Source organism: Rhamphochromis longiceps, linkage group LG1 (assembly GCF_057381845.1).
Source record: "Rhamphochromis longiceps isolate RC_006_pf linkage group LG1, R_longiceps_female_GT1.1, whole genome shotgun sequence".
Lineage (NCBI taxonomy): Eukaryota > Metazoa > Chordata > Actinopteri > Cichliformes > Cichlidae > Rhamphochromis > Rhamphochromis longiceps.
Genome location: NC_140557.1, coordinates 8,008,480 through 8,026,405, shown reverse-complemented (window position 1 = coordinate 8,026,405; position 17,926 = coordinate 8,008,480). Strand labels below are relative to the sequence as shown.

Below are 17,926 nucleotides of genomic sequence, written 5' to 3'. Positions count from 1 at the left end.
TTTACCTCCGATCTTAACAGTAAAGTCCTCGGCTACCATGCAGTTCCTGGCTGCCAGATCTCGGTGGACAAACTTGTTGGCGTTGAGGTAAGCCATGCCATCAGCAATCTGCCCTGCCATCTGAAGCATCTTCTTCAGAGGAGGGAGAGATAGGCTGGACCACTGTTGCTGGAGACATGAAGGAGAACAAGCGAACATGAATTATCTGACCCACAGGTGATACTCTCTCACTGCACTTAATTACAACATTGCATTACACTGGATAGAGATACAATTAAGTTACTATCATGCAAAAAACCCCTACTGATTAAATATTTAGCTTTGTTTTTATTCAGTACTCATTTTCTGTGGATCACTATGACGACAATTTACTACCTCTTTAGGTCGCAAGGAGCGCAAGTAACTTTTTAGATCTCCTCGGGTCATCAGTTCCATGATAACCAGCGTGGGCTGGCCCTGAGAGACCACTCCCAGGAGACGAACCTGCAACAAACATAGGATGATTCAAACACAGGTAACAAAGGGAACTGATGTAACCATGTGGCCATTTCTTCTTAACTAGTCAGAAAATATGAACTACCCTGATTTCTCCGTAAGATCTGAATTTATGTGAGCACATACCACATGATGACAATTGAACTCCTTCATGACGGAGGCTTCATTGAGGAACTCAATCCGCTCTCTCATGCTGGCCGACTCATTAACAGTCTTAATGGCAACACGCGTCTCTGGTTCGTCTTTGACCACACCTTTGGCTATGCCTTCGTACACCATGCCGAATGACCCTTGGCCAAGCTCCCGGCTCAAGGTGATCTTCTCCCGTGCCACTTCCCACTCATCTGGTACATACACTGCACAGAAAAAGGCATTTTTATGTTAGCAAAAGAAGCGTGATTACTTTCTGATGTGTGCTGCCTATCCACATCCAGTGTTAGCTATTTAACAAAGCAGACAGAGAGATAGTGATATAAAGATTCAATCTTTCAAAAACACATTAGCTAGCCTCGCTCTAGTGGAGAGAGTCCAGCTGACAAATTATTAGTTATTACTGCAGTTGTTTTCTGGTTGATTGTGATTGTTGTACAAGTGTAATATATTTTCATGGCTTTAAATTAGTGATAAATTTGATAAAAACTGGCTGGCTTTGCTCCCTGGCACATTAATGTGCATAGGTTATAAATGTGATTTAAATTCCTATAGGTGTATGGTGGCTGAAGCTGAGGCAGTCTTATTAATAACCACCTGTTAGATTTCCATCTCAGCAGTGCTGATCACAGGTACTTATCAAATGTTTTGTTTTTCAACTAAAGGCCACTGAATGGACGGGAATGCTTAACTTCACTCACTTTCTGCTGCGCTGAAGTACTCTGGGTTCACTGAAGCGTACAGAACTCCATTTCCGAGCCGATCACTGTTCCTGACAAAAAAAAAAATAATTATATATATATATATGTTTACAGACACAGAACAGGGAGCATGCATAAGGGTATAATCATGCACATCAATTTTTTTATTTTACAAAGAATACTAGTAAAATGCAACATTCACTGTTGACACAAGTGAACTTTTGCTTCAGATGCATTTACGCTCCCAGATATACTCGACATTTGTTAGGCATAACAGTGCCTGGATAGAGCAGGAGGCAGCAATGCACAGCTCTCTAGCACTTGATCTTCATACTAAGGAATGGACAGGTTAAAGACTGACTGATTTACAAACTAGAGAAGTTGTTGCAGTGCACGTGTGAAAACAAGTATTGTAGTATTTCAATTAGGAAACCTACTGTGGCTGGCTCAGAAAAAAGAAAAAAAGATTAATAGGCCCTAAAGTAAAATCACAGTATGACAGGTGTTGCTAATTTCTTCTGGAGACTCATTACTTCATATTACTTCAGGTTGTTTTGAGTTCAAATCATGCAAATTTATGATCTTCAGTTCTCTTCAGGATAATTTTGGTATTTCAACATAAACACTAAATATTATAACCCCACATACAACAGGGTGCCAATCACGTAACAGATGGAATTCTAGCTTTATTTGCCACTTAGTTTTATGGACTACAATTGGCAAAAGCATTTTTACTTTGGTTAGTGTGTTGGTTGAGTGACTGTGGATCACAGTGTGACCACACCACCCATTAGTACGTTGTTTAAGTGTTTATTTTGGGGAAGAAAAAGGAAGAAAAGTACATGCCCATATGCCTTTCATTTTGGTTTTTTTCCTGATACAGGGTCGCGTTTCTTTCGGGAAAAGTATGGCATTCTCTTTCTCAGGATAGAGCTTTCGTAGGTGACGAAACACTTCTTGTGCACAAACCTTTTCCTGTTGAGAACAACCATCACTCCAATCAGAAGGCAGATGAAGATGATGATGGAGATGGGAACGAAGATCATGGCGTAGAAGATATTTTCATATCCTGCTAGGTCGAACAGTTTGATTAATATCATTGGTAGTTTTGACGTCATTCAGTTAGAAAACAAAAAGGCACAACATTTTGTTTAAAAAAATGATGCAATCAACTCTAATGATGCATGATCGCATGCGTCTTACTTACGTTCAGCCACATAGAGATCCACAGTTTGTGTCCAGGAGCCATTGCCAGCCAGAGACGTGGCTCTCACTCTGACTGAGTAGTTTCCTGGACTGAGGTTGGACAGCCGAACGCCACGCTGGGCCCGATACATTTGACCAGATACACATTCATGCTTCTCAGTCTGACACACACACACACACACACACACACACACACACACACACACACACACACACACACACACACACACACACACACACACACACACACACACACACACACACACACACACACACACACACACACACACAGAAAAGAGAGCTTATTATGGAGTAAGTTTTACTAAATCCAAATCAAACATCCAAGGGCCTGCTGTTTTTAATTTGTACTGTGCAATAAATAGTAAGGACAGGGTTTAGGGTGCCAGACCCATTCTGCCTCAAGATGAATAAATAATAAGTCTCATGTCTGGTCAGTGGCGTATTTGATTGGTTAGCATGTACTTCTGAGACCCAGCGTTGCCACTGTTTTTATGGCGTTTCTAAAACTTAACTCCTGTTTGTTGGTTCAATCTGTTCTGCATTTAAAATGAGCACATTTTAACATGAGAACACTTCTGCATCACATTCTGTGTGTCAGAACTGACTTCCCAACATTTTCAGAGCATTAGGTTAAACTGAAATTCTGTGTTGTGCAGTGAAGACTAAAGGAATAGTGATCATTTGTTTTTCATTAAAGGGAAAATGAGAGATTATGGCGTTGACTTTGATACTTGCAAACGTGAAATGGCTCTAGCTAAATGACTGGCAGACAGACTGGGTAACATAAAAATCTCTTCTTTAAAGCTCATTTTTATAGACTTGCTTTGATGTCACATCCCTTTTTTGTTTTTCTTTTGTGTTTTTTGTTTGCTATTAGCATCTGTCCCTTTTGCTTTAATGTACTTTGTGAACTTCCTGCCAGTCTTAAAAGTTAGCAGTATTATAAGTATTACTTCAGATTAATCACTTCATACAGAGGAGAAGATGATCTACGAGCAAAAAGAATTCTGAATAAACTACTGAATTTACTGGAAACAAAGGCAGTTTGTCCTACCTCAGCACCCAGTTTAAACTTGATCTCATACATGAGGATAAGTCCGTTGGGACGAGGCGGCGTCGGCCAACGCAGAAACACCCAGTCCTCGTGGCCTTCCCAGGTCACTGGACCCGGGATGTCATCGGCTTTTTCTGGTAAAATCACAGCCAGAGTTTAATTACAATGGGTATCAAAGAAATCACAGCTTGGTCATGTGTGTCCCAGTTGCCTGTAATGTTTCAAAACAAATTGCTGACCTGCAGGCTTGGTTCTGGAGAAGACAAACTCCGCTGCGCTGCAACGTACGACCTGTCGATTGCACGCATGAACATCGATGCGGTAAACCGTAAAAGGCTGCAAGCCAGAGATCTGCAGCTCACGTTCTGTCACTGATTGCTCAATGAATTCAAATTCTTGGTCTGCCGGATCCTGTTCGGGGGTGCTGCTGTTGCCAGCGGCTTGAAGAGGAGGGGCAGTGCTACTGTTGCCGTGCAGGTGGTTGCGGCGGGAGTGAGTAGAGTTGGCGATGCCAAACAGATCTCTGCGGCGACGATCTGCTGGCCTGAAAAGTAGAGTCAGAGGAGAAATTCTAAGTGTGAAACAGGTGGATTTTAAGTGACATTAAGCCCAACCTGAGTGCAATTTTTCATACTTTGGAGCAAGATGTGAAATACTGCGGTAAACCACAAGACGCTGAAACCTGTCTGTCTCCTTTGTTGTTTACTTCTTAGCTCTTTAGGTTTGTGCTGATTCCAGAGTTACTGGAATACTTTGCTCAAACTTGACGTTTTAAGTGATCTGTTTTGTTTTTGTTGCCACTTGGCTTTTGGTTCAGCAGCTCTGATGAAGCATGGTAGGAACACTGTAAACAGAATTACTGAACAGCTCAGTTAATTTTCTAGTTACTAAACTCTTACAGGCAAAGCACACAGTACGTGCCGAAATGTGATATATCAGACCCACTAACACAGCTGAGCAACAAGAGATTACCAAGTAGTTTCCCGCATGTGCCTTTATTTCATAATATTTCATTGGATGGAATACCAGACAATGTTATTGCCAAGGTTTTGTCTCAACCAGAATGAAATATAGACACCTTTTAAATGGCTTTTGAAAATGTATCCTCAATTATATTTCGTCTAACACCAAGAAAGAAATGTTTTCTTTGGCTAATTATAGTTAAACAGTTCCAGCCAATCCATAAAAGACTCTGGTAGGCGTGTAATGATCACATCAGCAGAGTTTACAGATACTGTCCCATTCATGTTGGTTTGCACACATCTGTTAAAGGTAAGCTCAAAACTAAGTGCAGAAAATATGATGACACTTGATGTTTATCTTTAGATGGAAGTACACAAATCCCTTTATTCTGGCCTGGCAAAACACACCAAGAACTAATTATTCCCAATGGACTTGCACATGTGTGTTGAGACATAAAGAAATAATGTGATGCAGATGTCCGAAGTGCAATGCAGCAGGGTGACTACCTATCACTAACCAAATCAAACAGAAGCTGAGCCACTATGCAGGGAAATGAAGAAAAAGTAAATACATTTGTAGGGAAATTTCAAGAAGGATAAAAAAATTATAAAGACTGAATTATCACTCCTCATTAGGCTTGTAACTGCTATGCATAATTATACTGTATAATGACTAAAGACCAAAGGAAGAAACTGATCTCTAACCTGAAAAATTACTCAAATTGTGCATGCATAGATATTTGGTTAGTTCACATAGGGGTAAAAATCAAGTTAAATGTTGCCGTAGCTACACAACGGCTGTGCCACATGGAGAAATAACGATCTTGGGTTAATCACCTTGGTGTGAAAATGGAGTTGTGCAGGAAGTTTTCAAAGACTTTTCGGTAAGAGGCGTCAGCAGCTTCAGCCTCCAGGTCTTCCACTGATTTGGGGCAGGGACAACAGCCTTTACCTGCCCCATCTGGATTTAGTTTAGTTGGCTTTGTCTCCTCTTCCTGGTCTCCCACCCCTATGGCAGCGATCCTAATGGGAATCTTCAACTCTGCAGGAGAAAGAGAAAGATTTGTAGTCCGTTTGTGACTTAATTATTAGCAGCAGGGGTGGCAATGGAAGTTTATGCCTGTGTGTGTGTACCTTTGGAGCAATAATTGTGCTGATAGAGCTCTCGGTCTTCCGCTTGCTGCTGCCATCTTACCAAGTAGTACGTCTGGTTGCCATTCGCTGAGACAGGGGGCGACCAGCGTACCACCAGTTGAGTGGATGAGTTGGAGTACGCTCGCACATCCTGAGGCATGGAGGGTGCTGAGAAGCACAGAGGCATAAACTGATTTCTAACAACTTTTGAGTAAACTCTTTTCTCCTTCAGGCTGCCAGTGCAGATGTGATCGTCTGACATCACAGTGCTGCTATGTCTTTACACTGCAGCTGGACTTATTTAAAGCAGCCTTCCATTTCATCTAATTACTGCAGTATATTACAGTTTGTTTAAATCAGATTTTCTCCATCTCTTTGACTTGCAGCTGTGTTTATTTCAAACAGTCTTCCTCTCCATCTCCTTACAGTATGTTTGGATAAAATCCAGAAATGCTTTAATTCTGACAGAGAAATAATCCACTTCTATTTGCAAAACAAGTAACAACTAAGCATATGCTGTACGGTGGTTTTAAGGTATACCAAACCATTTAGTATAAAAATATACTTCAAGGATATGATTTTCAGTAACATCACAGTTGTTTGCTACTTTTGTTAAACTAATAAGGGAAATAAAGCAGTTGCTAATTCAAACCACCAGAGGTCAGTGACAGTATGGCAGCAGCCAAACAGTAAGGCCAGAAAGCCAGCTGAAAACTGCTATGCATTGGTGGGGATACAGTAATGCCCCTTTGGGATTGTTTAGACCGAACGATAGAGGGGAGTCGAACAACACATATAAAGCTACAATGCAGTGGTGGTGAAAACATGGCCACAGCAGGATACCTGCAATTCTGCAACTAAAGATATGGACAAGGTAAATATGGTTTTTTGGTTTTTTTGACTGATTAGTTTACGATTAGCTTTGGCACTAAAACCAAATGATGAATCTTTATTTTTGGGTTGGGTTAAACGGCACCAGTTGTAGTTTGCACGGTTGCCTCATGGCAAGAAGCTTCCTGGTTAGATTGTGCTGTTTGCTTGTGTTCCCTGTGCGCATGTTGGTTCTCCCTGCATATTCTGGTTTCCTCCTACAGTCCAAAGACGTACGTGTTAGATTAATCGGCGATTCTAAATTGATCGTAGGAATTAATGGTTGTGTGTCACTCTGTGCTGGCCTTAGGATGGACTGGTGACCTGTCCAGGGTGTACACTGCCCTGGACAGATGGTTTTGAAATAGATAACACACTGAAGAATAAAGCAGTATATGAACGTGTGGGTGAAAATGGGGTTTGCAGTGTCTAGCACTGAGAAGTTAATAACACCAGAAAAGTGCTACATAAATGTCATTTTATTTAAATTTCCTTCCCATTTCAGCTGCTTATGTTGAATGAAAACAAAGGCATTACTTGGGGATATTTAGTGTCGGCTTAGTCAAACAACAATTTTGCTCTTTAACTCCCTGGTTATTCTAACGAACAAAAAAGTACTTTCTCCACTTTTAGAGAGAAGAAAGTACAGACTGTAAGAGACTAACTTTTGATCTGTGCTGTTGTGGTGTTTACCTGAGGGGCTGGTGCGGATGTAGACCACCTTGCTCTTGGCTCCTGGCATGTGTCTATCCTCCACTGTGAGTGTGATAGCTTTAACAAAGATAGCATATTGTGTCCACGGCTTCAGGTTGGACAGAAGAACTCCAGGATCTGACTCCTTGTCAGGCCTCAGCTCCACATCCACCATATTCCAGCTGTTGGAGCCACAGCCATCCTGTCCCTCAAACTCTGTGATGTTCTGGTAGGGCCTGGAAGAAAAGGGCGAATTATTAATTTATTACTGTACATCTATTTAATTCATGTGTTTTTTATTACACAAATGAAGAATGTCAGCAAAACACAAAAATCTCATCTTCCTCAAAATAATAGTTAACACAGACAGAAAGACCACATTTCCATCGTGTTTTTTACTTTGCTGTATTTGTTTGTTGCCTGGCCCACCATTTTTAATACATCATGTCTTTGCATCAGTTTTTCCCCTCATTCTTCTGCAACGATTTAACACTTAAATGTCCACTTAAAGTCAGCTCCTAATATTCGCCCAATAGTTGTGGCTGGAAAACCATTAAGTGAGATTTCCTATTGCTGATTCTCTGGACATTTGTGAAACTACGTACCAAGTTAATATAAAACTTGATTAAAGTAAAATTTCCTGTATTTAAAGTCCTGTTAATGTTTCTGAAACCTAACCTCTGACAGTTAACTTAAAACATGTTGGCTGATAAAGTGGTGGGATTAAGATTCAGCTCAGTAACACTCAGCCTGCAGATAAACTAAAATAAACAAAAAACATACGCTTCCTTGTAGTAGACAATGAAGCTGATGAGGTCTCTGTAGTCAGGGGGCCGGTAGCGCTGCCATGTCAGCTTGATCCTTGTGCTGCTGGTGCTGTTAGACTTAAATTTCAGAATAGTGCTTTCACCTATGGAGGGAGCAAAGAGGGGGGGAAAAGCGCTTCAGTATGTGTGCATTAATATGCAGCAATTAGTGTTGACAGAGTGGCGCAGTAAATACTGACATAAGAAGCAGAACAGCATCACGCTCAAAAGAGGTGTTTGCAAACTTCTAGTAAACTAGAGTAACTTCAGCACATGAACTGGACATAGCAATTTAAATGTTTGTGGTTTTCAAACTGAAGCTCATTTTGACCCTTACAGCTGGCTCTGTCGCCGTTGTTTCGGAAATCACTCTCATCAAAGCGGGCCTGGATGCCTGTTTTGTTCCACATTTTGCGGATCTCGGACATGCACAGCTTAGGGTTGGCTCTGAAGTACAGCTTTCCTGTTTTGATGGTCAGATTGTGCTGCTTCCAGTCCCAAAGATACTGTAACTGTTGGTTGTCGAATGCAGAGAAGGCATACATGCTAGAGGGCAGAAAGAGGAGGAGATGAATGGATTACAGTCATCAATATGCTGCTTCGTTCTACATTCATTCGTGTATGTTTATCTATGAGTGTATTGTGTGTATAGTGATTCATGCTAGGCTGAGAGCCAACTTTCCCACCAAGGTTAAGGCCTTATTTTCAGCACGTAATGGAAAACTACACAACATATCCACTAGCGACTTGTCTATTAGGGGAAGCTATGCTAATTGAACAAAATGTAGCTATTTTACTCTTCTCGGTAGATCTCTCTTCTAGCTGGAGGTTTAATGACCCAGTTAGACAGCAGAGGGACTGCTTGACAGCAGGATAAAAATCACCTGGCAAATCCGATTAACCAGGGGCTGACATTTTTTTGTGTGCTGGAGAGGAGGTTTTTTTTTATGATTCTCTGGGTAACACCCAGACATCAAGGAATGACTGTAATGTGGGCCTTGGGACAGTAAGATTCCTGTGAACACAAACAGATGGAGGAGGGAAACGAAGGCCTCTCAATGACCCTGAGAGAACCTTTCCTGGGACTGTTGGAGGTTATACCTCATTCACAAACAAATAACAAACAACTGCACTTGTTCAAGTTTTGTTTAACTTTTTTCACTAAAGATTGAACATCTTGAGGATGTTGGATCACATCATTCTTATATATTAGCTGAAAATGTAGTTACTCAAGAGTTGTGTTTGTTGAGCACTAATTTTTTGTGGTTCCTAGAGTTTTCAAAAGTAAAATGAGAGAGAGAGAACCACTTTTACCTTTACCTTACACTATAAAGCACCTTGAGGCAATGTTTACTGTGAAGTGGCACTAAACTAATAAAACAGAATTGAATAAATGAATAGAACTAATTAATATTCAGGTGAATCCTTGAGAAAAGTACATGAGAAGAAATGAGCTCAGAGTGTCCCAATGCACAAACATCCGTCTCCACTGTAAGGCATTGAGATTAAAACCTTGGCTGTATGTTTATCCACGTAGAGAAGTGTGTGTGTTCTTACTCTTCATGGAGGTTTTCTCCATCGATGTATCTCAGGCTCCGAAGGAATGCAAGGGAGCTCAGTGTGTGCGAGTGTATGATCCGTACGTAACCAGTCACCCTTTGGATCAGACCTGTGAAACTTTCCAGCTCTGCCACCATGTTATCTAAACACACAGACCGTCACAAACACATTCATTTATCTATTGATGCATTTTACCCTTTAGTACTTCATTGCTGGCTTAAAGAGGACTTATTATCATTTTATGCATTTCCTGTCATATATATGCTGTTACAATGATGGATGCTAATTTTTAAACATGGCTAAAATTTCAGTATGTGTACAAGCAATCACCATGAGTGAAAACTATGAAATATAAAATGGGCTAAATGCTCCATTTCAGACGGTTGACTCTATACTGTGTGAAAGTAAGCAGATATATGTAATATGTTTATCTTAGGCACATGGCCAGGACTTATTCCTGGAACAAAATGGACCTTCAGACATATGACTAAACAAGTGTGTTTCATCCAAAAGGTCTGTAGAACCTAATTAACAGAGGTATCAACATTTTCCTGTCATTTCTGGCCATATGATAATCATAAATGCATTAAGCTTGAGAACATTAAGCCCCGCTTACAAAAAACAAACCTGGTTATTTTTCTTTGTTTAAAGTTTAAAACTGCTTTGGAGTGTGTCAGCATTTTTCATATGGGTTAAACCCTGAGACTCTGGCTGTGAGCACAAAAGCTCCACCCACCTACTATTTACAAACCTTCTATTTATGAAGAGAAGCCAATAAGAGCAAAGGTAGCTTAAAGGTAGGGACAGGGGAACTGAACCAGGTTGTTTCAGTCAGTAGATTAAATCACAGGCTGCACAAAGGCCCAAGAGGAGACAAATAAGGATTATTTTGAACTGGAAATTACATTGTTACTGTAAAATAATGTTATTATAGAACCATTTTTAAACTGTTGTAATCCATGACGACAGCTTTCCTGAATGCACAATGAAATATATTCAAATTGTTGAGTTCTCATGTGACTTTCTCAAGTAGCAAAATCTGTGATAACTTCTTTTTGCGTCTGATTTAACGGTGTGAATATAACAGATCTTCATAATGTTCTACACCAGCTCCTCAGGCCTCCCTCACAAAGAAATGCGAGTATTAACAGTCGTATTGCTGTGTTACACCGCAGTACTTACGGCCTCTGCGGATGTTGATTTGCAGGTGGCCTTTGATAACAGTGCAGCCTTTGAGAGATTGAGCAGCAGTCATGGAGTCGATGACCTTCCCATCACATACTTTATCACACAGACCATCACAAGCTGTGCAAAACATACTGGAGACAGACAGAGAGAAAGGCAGGAGACAGTGAATGTACAGCGTCGTTCTTGACAGGCATCTATTTGCCAAACTGGTTTAGCGGGGTTTTCTTTCTTTCTTTTTTAAAATTTCTGTCCCTGAAAGATTTGACGTCAACATTTCACAGAAGCAGCCAAAGCATGTCTAGGTGAAATTCCTCGGCATGCTTAACGGCCTTCACTATTTGGAAGGCCATACAGAGACTATGATGGAGCTAAATTCAATATTAGCAAAGCAACAATAAGCAACAATAAGGAGGGTGTTAAACCAGGCTAAATTCAGGTTGAACAGCAGCTCACCTGTTTGGTGCAGCACGTGTGTACCCAGATGGACATTCAGGCATGCACTCTCCTCCATGGATAACGTATCTGTCAAGGTCGGTAAATTGGGCTTTGGAGCAAAGCTCGGCACTGATGCAGCTCCAGCCCTCGAACTTGTAGGTGCCTGGGGGGCAGTCAGCCATGCAGCGGCCTTGGTAATAGTAATGCACACATGCAGTACATGCTGTGTCACTATCGGGGACTGTGCAGCTGCCCAGACACTGAGGGTGGCAGCACTCGCCGTCTGCTGTGCACGCTCGCAGTGCACACTTCTCTGGGCACCCCACTGTGGAGACAGAAAGAAAGGGGGGTATTTTAGTCAGACAATTTCCCCCAGAAAATAATAAAAACAATAAAAAAACAAAACAAAACATCAGAACATGACATTAATTTTTAGGTACATAGCCTGTAGTTAAAAATTGATTTTCTGCTTTTCAAGAATTCAAAGCACTTTTCAGTGTTTCCTCATACACCTATCCACACAAACTCAAATACATGATGGCAGTGCTGCTGTGCTATCATCATCTTGCTCAAAGGCACTCTGGCCTATGGAGAGGCTGAGGTTCCAACAGCAAACGAGTTGAGTTGATAACATGTTCTATTACTCGAGCCCCAGTGGTCATTTAGTAAAGATGACTACAGATTTAACTGCTCCCTTATACGTTTCCTATGTGAATGTTTTGCACAGATGATGCACATGTAGGTTTGCTGCAGCAGGAAAGATAATCTCACCCTGAAGGCAGACCAAAAAGGTTTTCAAATTTCCAGGTTGTAGCACAATCGTAGAGTGCCATGTGCCATTATTATTTACCTGGCACACTTAAAGAACAACGTAAATCTTTTAATCAACATGAAACAAAAAAGCAAACAAACTTCTTAACAAACAATTGTGAAGAAGAAGAAGAAGACCTCATTAAAACCTCAGCCTGGTTTAAAAGCCAAAAAATAAACACTGTGTTTTAAATAACTTTTAAAATAACTCCAGATGTGAAGGGGGAGTGTGTACCACCATTTAGGAGCAGCTACTGCAAAAGGCCAATATCCTCTATGTTTTAATTTGGACTTTTAAAAATATTTTTGTTTAATATTCTACCGTCACACCATTCAAAATGTAATATTTCGCCCTTAATACCACTACAAACAAGTTAAAATTTTGGAGCAAACAACAACACTGATTTATTCCCATTGATGCAAATCCATATTTAACAACCAAACAGAGCTTGCAGTGAACCTAAAACCATAACACATAAATATAACCAGACAGCCTTCAGTGTGAACATGCCTCTGTTATGACACTACTGGCTTCAGTTCTGAACAAATTATTTGCATTTACCAGTGAATGACTGACAATGCATGCATGCACACCCGCCCAGATTAAAGCTTTTAAATACACCAAGAGCCACATATGAGGTACTCATGCAAGCTGCTTCATATCCAACCAACCACATTTGAATTTTTGTTTTCTTAGTCTTACTATTATAAAAGGCAACCCAACCATGGGGAGCCACAAGCCAGTGTACTCTTCATGCATGTCTCGATCTTGGAAAAATGGGCATTGTTGTGTGAGGAAGAGCATCTACTGTAAAATCTTTGCCAAATCAAACACACAGATTACGAAGAACAAGATTTCCATATAAGATAAGTTGGGGTGACAGAGGAGGACGCTAAGGATAGGGTAAGATTGAGACAGACGATCCACTGTGGCGATCCTTTAAGGAGCAGCCAAAGGAAGTAGTCGTGGTAGTAGTAGTATTCTTAAAATTACAGAATAATGATAATTATAGAATTCTAAAAAGGTGCTTCAGCTGTGCTTTCCTCCCTGATCCACTCCGGATTTTCCAGCCAACAGAGCTACAAATAACTCGTCCAGTTGCTGTGGTGTTCCTCTAAATAAGAGGATATTGTAACTGATGACAGGAAAAAGTGACTGAGGAGTTCCAGAAGAAAAACACCATATTGACATACATATAGAGAGCAGCCACATCTCGTCATGGCCTTTGTCTCTGCAGCGGGGGAATTTAAATGAAGCGTGATAGACAACAAAACACCAAGGCAGCTTATTTGACTAGCTGACACATACCTTTCACCATCACCATCACGCAGCTGAGCAGCAGCAGCCTTTAACCCACCTTTACTGTCGGCAGCTCACTGCTTCAACATGACATAAGCTGATTGGCTCAAACTGACTCTAAACAGTAACGTGTCTGCCACAGAAACAAACACTAACTGCTATGGAAACACTGTAAATCCCTGCTTGAAATTATTTGGTTGTGTGTCCTTTGAGGCATAAACAAAGGGACAGTGATTTCTGAAGCCAAAGAAACTGTAATTTTGATTGTGTCATCCACATAGGTTAGCCAGAGGCTGTTTAAACCAGCACCAAACAACACAAAGCTATAAGAAATGATGTGTTGTTTATAGAATGCTGAGCGATAAAACACTGGAACACGTTTCAACATGCTGCCTCCACCAACTCTGTCAAACAAACCAAAGACAACAGGCCAGAGCAGATGCGTATGGCTACTCCCCTTTATTTATATTTCAATGATTTATCCACAGAGACTTGTTATATTATATTGAAAGATCTGGACACACAGTATATAGCATTACAAGACAGATCGTAGTGGATGATAGCACAGACTAAAACACAAAAGAAAGATTGAACAGATGGTTTTAACCTGTTTATGTTTGTGCTTAAAGAATAAAGATTAGGAAGTTTGTGTTTGGTTCAGGGGTTAATGCTGCATTAATACAATTTCTGAACAACTCTAAGACACTAAAAAGCAGCAACTTACAAAAGCATACCCAAACTGCTGTATTTATTAACTGTTAATCTGCTTTTGATTTTCTTTAAGTATAAGTAGCAGAAAGAATAGCAAAGGTATTCAGGAAAGAGGAAATCAACCAGTACAGGTCGGCTTTTCTGCTTTAATATGATTAAAAACAGAGTGCCATAGTAATTGACAAAATTGTTTATTTTTATTTTTAGATGATCAACCAATCAATTCATTTGACCTTTGGTGCATTTCAATTTCACATTTGAAATGCACCAAAACTACATTTCAACTGTGAAATTACATTCACTTTGGCACTACCTATTGGTTTGTGAAGTCGTGTTTTAAAGCCTCAACACTAACAGACCTGGTACATAAGATGCCTTCATAAAGTGCATTACACATCATTGCTGTATGTCCACGTATTGCTATCCACCCCTTATAGTGACAGCTACAGTGATTCAGAAATGGTTGTCATGAGGGAGTTTAAGTCCATTTTAAAGGAACGAGAGGATAACTCTTTCAGTCAGTGTGACCGTTTTAATGATCAGTTGTTGTATATTTTTCACATGTTTGTACTCGTTTGTATGGACCGTTGTATTTTTTAATTGTTATGTTGTTATGTGTTGTTTGTGTTTTAATTTTTACTGCCATGATGCCAGAGATTTGAATCTCTGAGATTTGCCTGGATAAATAGAGGATTAATAATAAAACATCCAAAAGTGTGGGGGCACTGAAAGACCGGCAGCTCTGCATACAGCAGGAGAGAGGAGGGAGACACTGGAGAATTTATTTACCACGTTCAGAAAGGAAGTACCTTATGCAAAGAGCACTGAATCTTAGATCACATTGTTTAAATGCAATGATAAAAGAGTCAGTCTTCCTTACATGAACATTTAAAACTGTATTAGAGCAAGCTGTTTATTTGTATGTATAAAAGCAGTTAAGAGGCACAGTAGCCTAATATGATGTATTAGATAAAGAGTATTAGGTGTTTCTACAGTAAAGGTAGGGGTCGTTAAACCAGATGGTCCGGCATATTTGATTTGACACAGATTTTACGCATGATGCTCTTCTTGACATAAATCTTCCATTTATCCAAGCTTGGGACGTTCACTAGTAGTACACTAGCTTGTAACCTCCTGAGGCTCGTTTCTCCTCCCAGAATCTAACCAGAGGTCCTTTGCATGCAAAGCAAATGCATTAATCACTACACCAAGCATACACAACTATTCCATGGTATTGAGGACCTGCAGATGATGACCAGGCTTTAAAAAGGTTTTGTTCCAGGGTGAAAACCTGCTTATTTTTATTAGAAAGTCGGACATTTTACCGTAATAGTCTATAGGGAGTGACTCACTTTTGGAGCCAGCTTTAAGTGGCTGCTGGAGGAACTGCAATTCTGCATTTGCTTCATTTTTCAGTTCCAGATGCTGCTGCTTGGTTTTTAGATTAGATTAGATGAAACTTTATTAATCCCTCAGGTGCGTTCCCCCGGGAAATTCAGTAATTTCCATTCAGTTTCAACACGTTTAAACATGAATATCACATCTATTTTTGTTTACAGAATTAGAAATGCGAGACAGAAACAACCAAAAAAAACAAAAAACAAAACAAACAAAAAAACAACAACAACAGTGACCTACAACTTGCAAAAGCTGCCAACTATTTGTTGTTCAGTTTTGTGATTATGATTTTTACCCTTAACACTACTACCGTTTGCATAATTTGCAAATCCTGCATGACCAAATATTGAATACTGACACCATCTAATACAGAAACCTTTCAGTACACTTGCATAGCAAATTCCTAATTATAATGTTAACTAGGGCTGTTCGATATAACGATATATATCGGAGGACGATATGAAAACGTCTATCATTTCATTTTACGCTATCGTTTGTTTCGTGGTGTCGCAAAATCAACTGTTTACGGCAATATTTTTTCATGGTTTTGATGGTCACTGTATAATTTCCTGAAGTTCTCTCTTCCTCTTATATTTAATATAAGCACACTACAGACAGACAAGCCATTGTTTTTATGCGTTGTCGTTAGCAACAACGACGGTAAAACCATCGCGGGGCTCCGCCGTCCGCATGTTTATTTTCCACATAAACCTTTCACAACAAAGCTGAAGATCCTGTTGAGATTTTCCAAAATAAATGGAATCACGTGAAATAGAATGCAGAGTGTTTACGCATGAGAAGCTAAAAAGAGCCGTCAGGTGTTAAAAAAAATAAAGCTTAGAACAGGCTTTCCCCGCAGCACACCGTGTAATAAATACTCAAAGAAAATTGAGGCTGTTTCAACTTATGCAACACTCGACTCCAGGTACACGACGCCCAGCTGAAAACACTTCACACAAGTCGACTGGCCCGAGATTCACAGAATTAGCTGAAAATGTAAAATTTTTGTGATATATATCGTTATCGGGATGATAAATGTCTTATATCGGGATATGAGATTTTGGTCATATCGCACAGCCCTGATGTTAACTTCAAATCAAAAATCAACTACAGAATCCATTTGTCAGTTATTTTAAGTATCACTGGCTAATTTTTCTTATTTGTCATTTACAGGAACACAGGAAGTTCCTGAAAACTGCTGTCTTTCCCCGATTGGCCAGTGACCATGAGATGACCTTCTAGTAGGGCTGGGCGATATGACCCAAAATTCATATCTCGATATTTTTTAGCTGGATGGAGATATAAGATATATATCTCGATATATTTTTTTTTAAGCCATAAAGTAAGAACAAAAAGAGAGTTCTTAGTCAAAGCTGTGTCCCAGATGTCACACAGGCACTTTTATTAACATACAGCACAGATGTACATGAAAAATTACTCAAAATTAAATTATGAGCATTCATTAAATAATCATGCTCCATAAATAAAAGAAAACAAGGTTGTTTTTGTGCTAAACAAAGAGCTCACAATTGTGCAGTCAAAATGTAAACTAAAAGACGCTGAGCGTAATAACAAAGACAGACAGATTTCACAGCAGCTCTATTTCCAAGTTTTACTGCGTGACTGACAGCCTGGAGTTTGAAATCCGCTTCATAACCACGTCTCTTACAGGTGCCATTTATGGTCCTTATACACACACAGTACGGTAATATTACGTTGAAGCACAGTACGTATCACTCCGCGAAGCTCTTCGGTAGCCGTAATGCGCCGACAATCTATCAAGCGGTGCAGCTCCGTAGTTTACCAAAGTCGTACTCAAACATTTGTGACAGATTGCTGAGCGCCGTGTACCACATAAAATCGGTTCGCGGCCATCAAGCACAACCAGAATTCATACATAAGGCGCGCTATCAACTTTTGAGAGAATGAAAGGATTTTAGGGTTAGCGCTGTTAGCTCGTTAGCATGTTTAGCTCGTTAGCACGTTGACGCCGTCCAGCCCCACGCATGGGGCGATGCGCAGTAACTCGTTAACGGAGATTTGCCGTGTCCGTCTTGTCGCTGCCTGCACGTGAAGCGATGGGGTAGGAGGGGGAGTTGTCTTCAGTGAAGGCGAGGCGGAGTAACGTTGCGTAGAGACAAAAGTAGACGAAAGAGAGGCAAACTTGCGGCTCCACAACTATAATTATAACGTAACATAGACTATATCGATATAAAGGATATTGTCACATCTTATATCTCGTATAAAAAAATATCGATATGTTTTAAAAACTCGATATATCGCCCAGCTCTACCTTCTAGCCCATCTCCCAACTGACACAAAAGCCAATCAGAACCTTCAGACTGTGTGGTCCCACCAACCATTCAGCAGGCTGTTTGTGCTCAGCAGGAGGAAACGAGCGCTGCATTTCACAGGCACAAAATGTTCTTTCT

The 17,926-nt window shown here is 40.3% G+C and overlaps 1 protein-coding gene across 1 annotated transcript in view; it reads right to left on the bottom strand.

Moving 5' to 3' along the window:
- Window positions 1–17,926, bottom strand: part of LOC146678220 (insulin-like growth factor 1 receptor) — a 63,237-nt gene that overhangs the window by 6,024 nt on the left and 39,287 nt on the right. The window contains exons 3-18 of the mRNA XM_085419760.1: window positions 11,294–11,600; window positions 10,835–10,971; window positions 9,650–9,794; window positions 8,430–8,638; window positions 8,070–8,196; window positions 7,287–7,522; window positions 5,724–5,891; window positions 5,427–5,631; window positions 3,867–4,171; window positions 3,628–3,761; window positions 2,554–2,713; window positions 2,316–2,415; window positions 1,347–1,417; window positions 622–851; window positions 376–483; window positions 6–168 (exon numbers count right to left, since the gene is read on the bottom strand). Coding sequence (XP_085275886.1) covers window positions 6–168; window positions 376–483; window positions 622–851; window positions 1,347–1,417; window positions 2,316–2,415; window positions 2,554–2,713; window positions 3,628–3,761; window positions 3,867–4,171; window positions 5,427–5,631; window positions 5,724–5,891; window positions 7,287–7,522; window positions 8,070–8,196; window positions 8,430–8,638; window positions 9,650–9,794; window positions 10,835–10,971; window positions 11,294–11,600 — 2,805 coding nt within the window. The remainder of the gene's footprint in view (window positions 1–5; window positions 169–375; window positions 484–621; window positions 852–1,346; window positions 1,418–2,315; window positions 2,416–2,553; window positions 2,714–3,627; window positions 3,762–3,866; window positions 4,172–5,426; window positions 5,632–5,723; window positions 5,892–7,286; window positions 7,523–8,069; window positions 8,197–8,429; window positions 8,639–9,649; window positions 9,795–10,834; window positions 10,972–11,293; window positions 11,601–17,926) is intronic.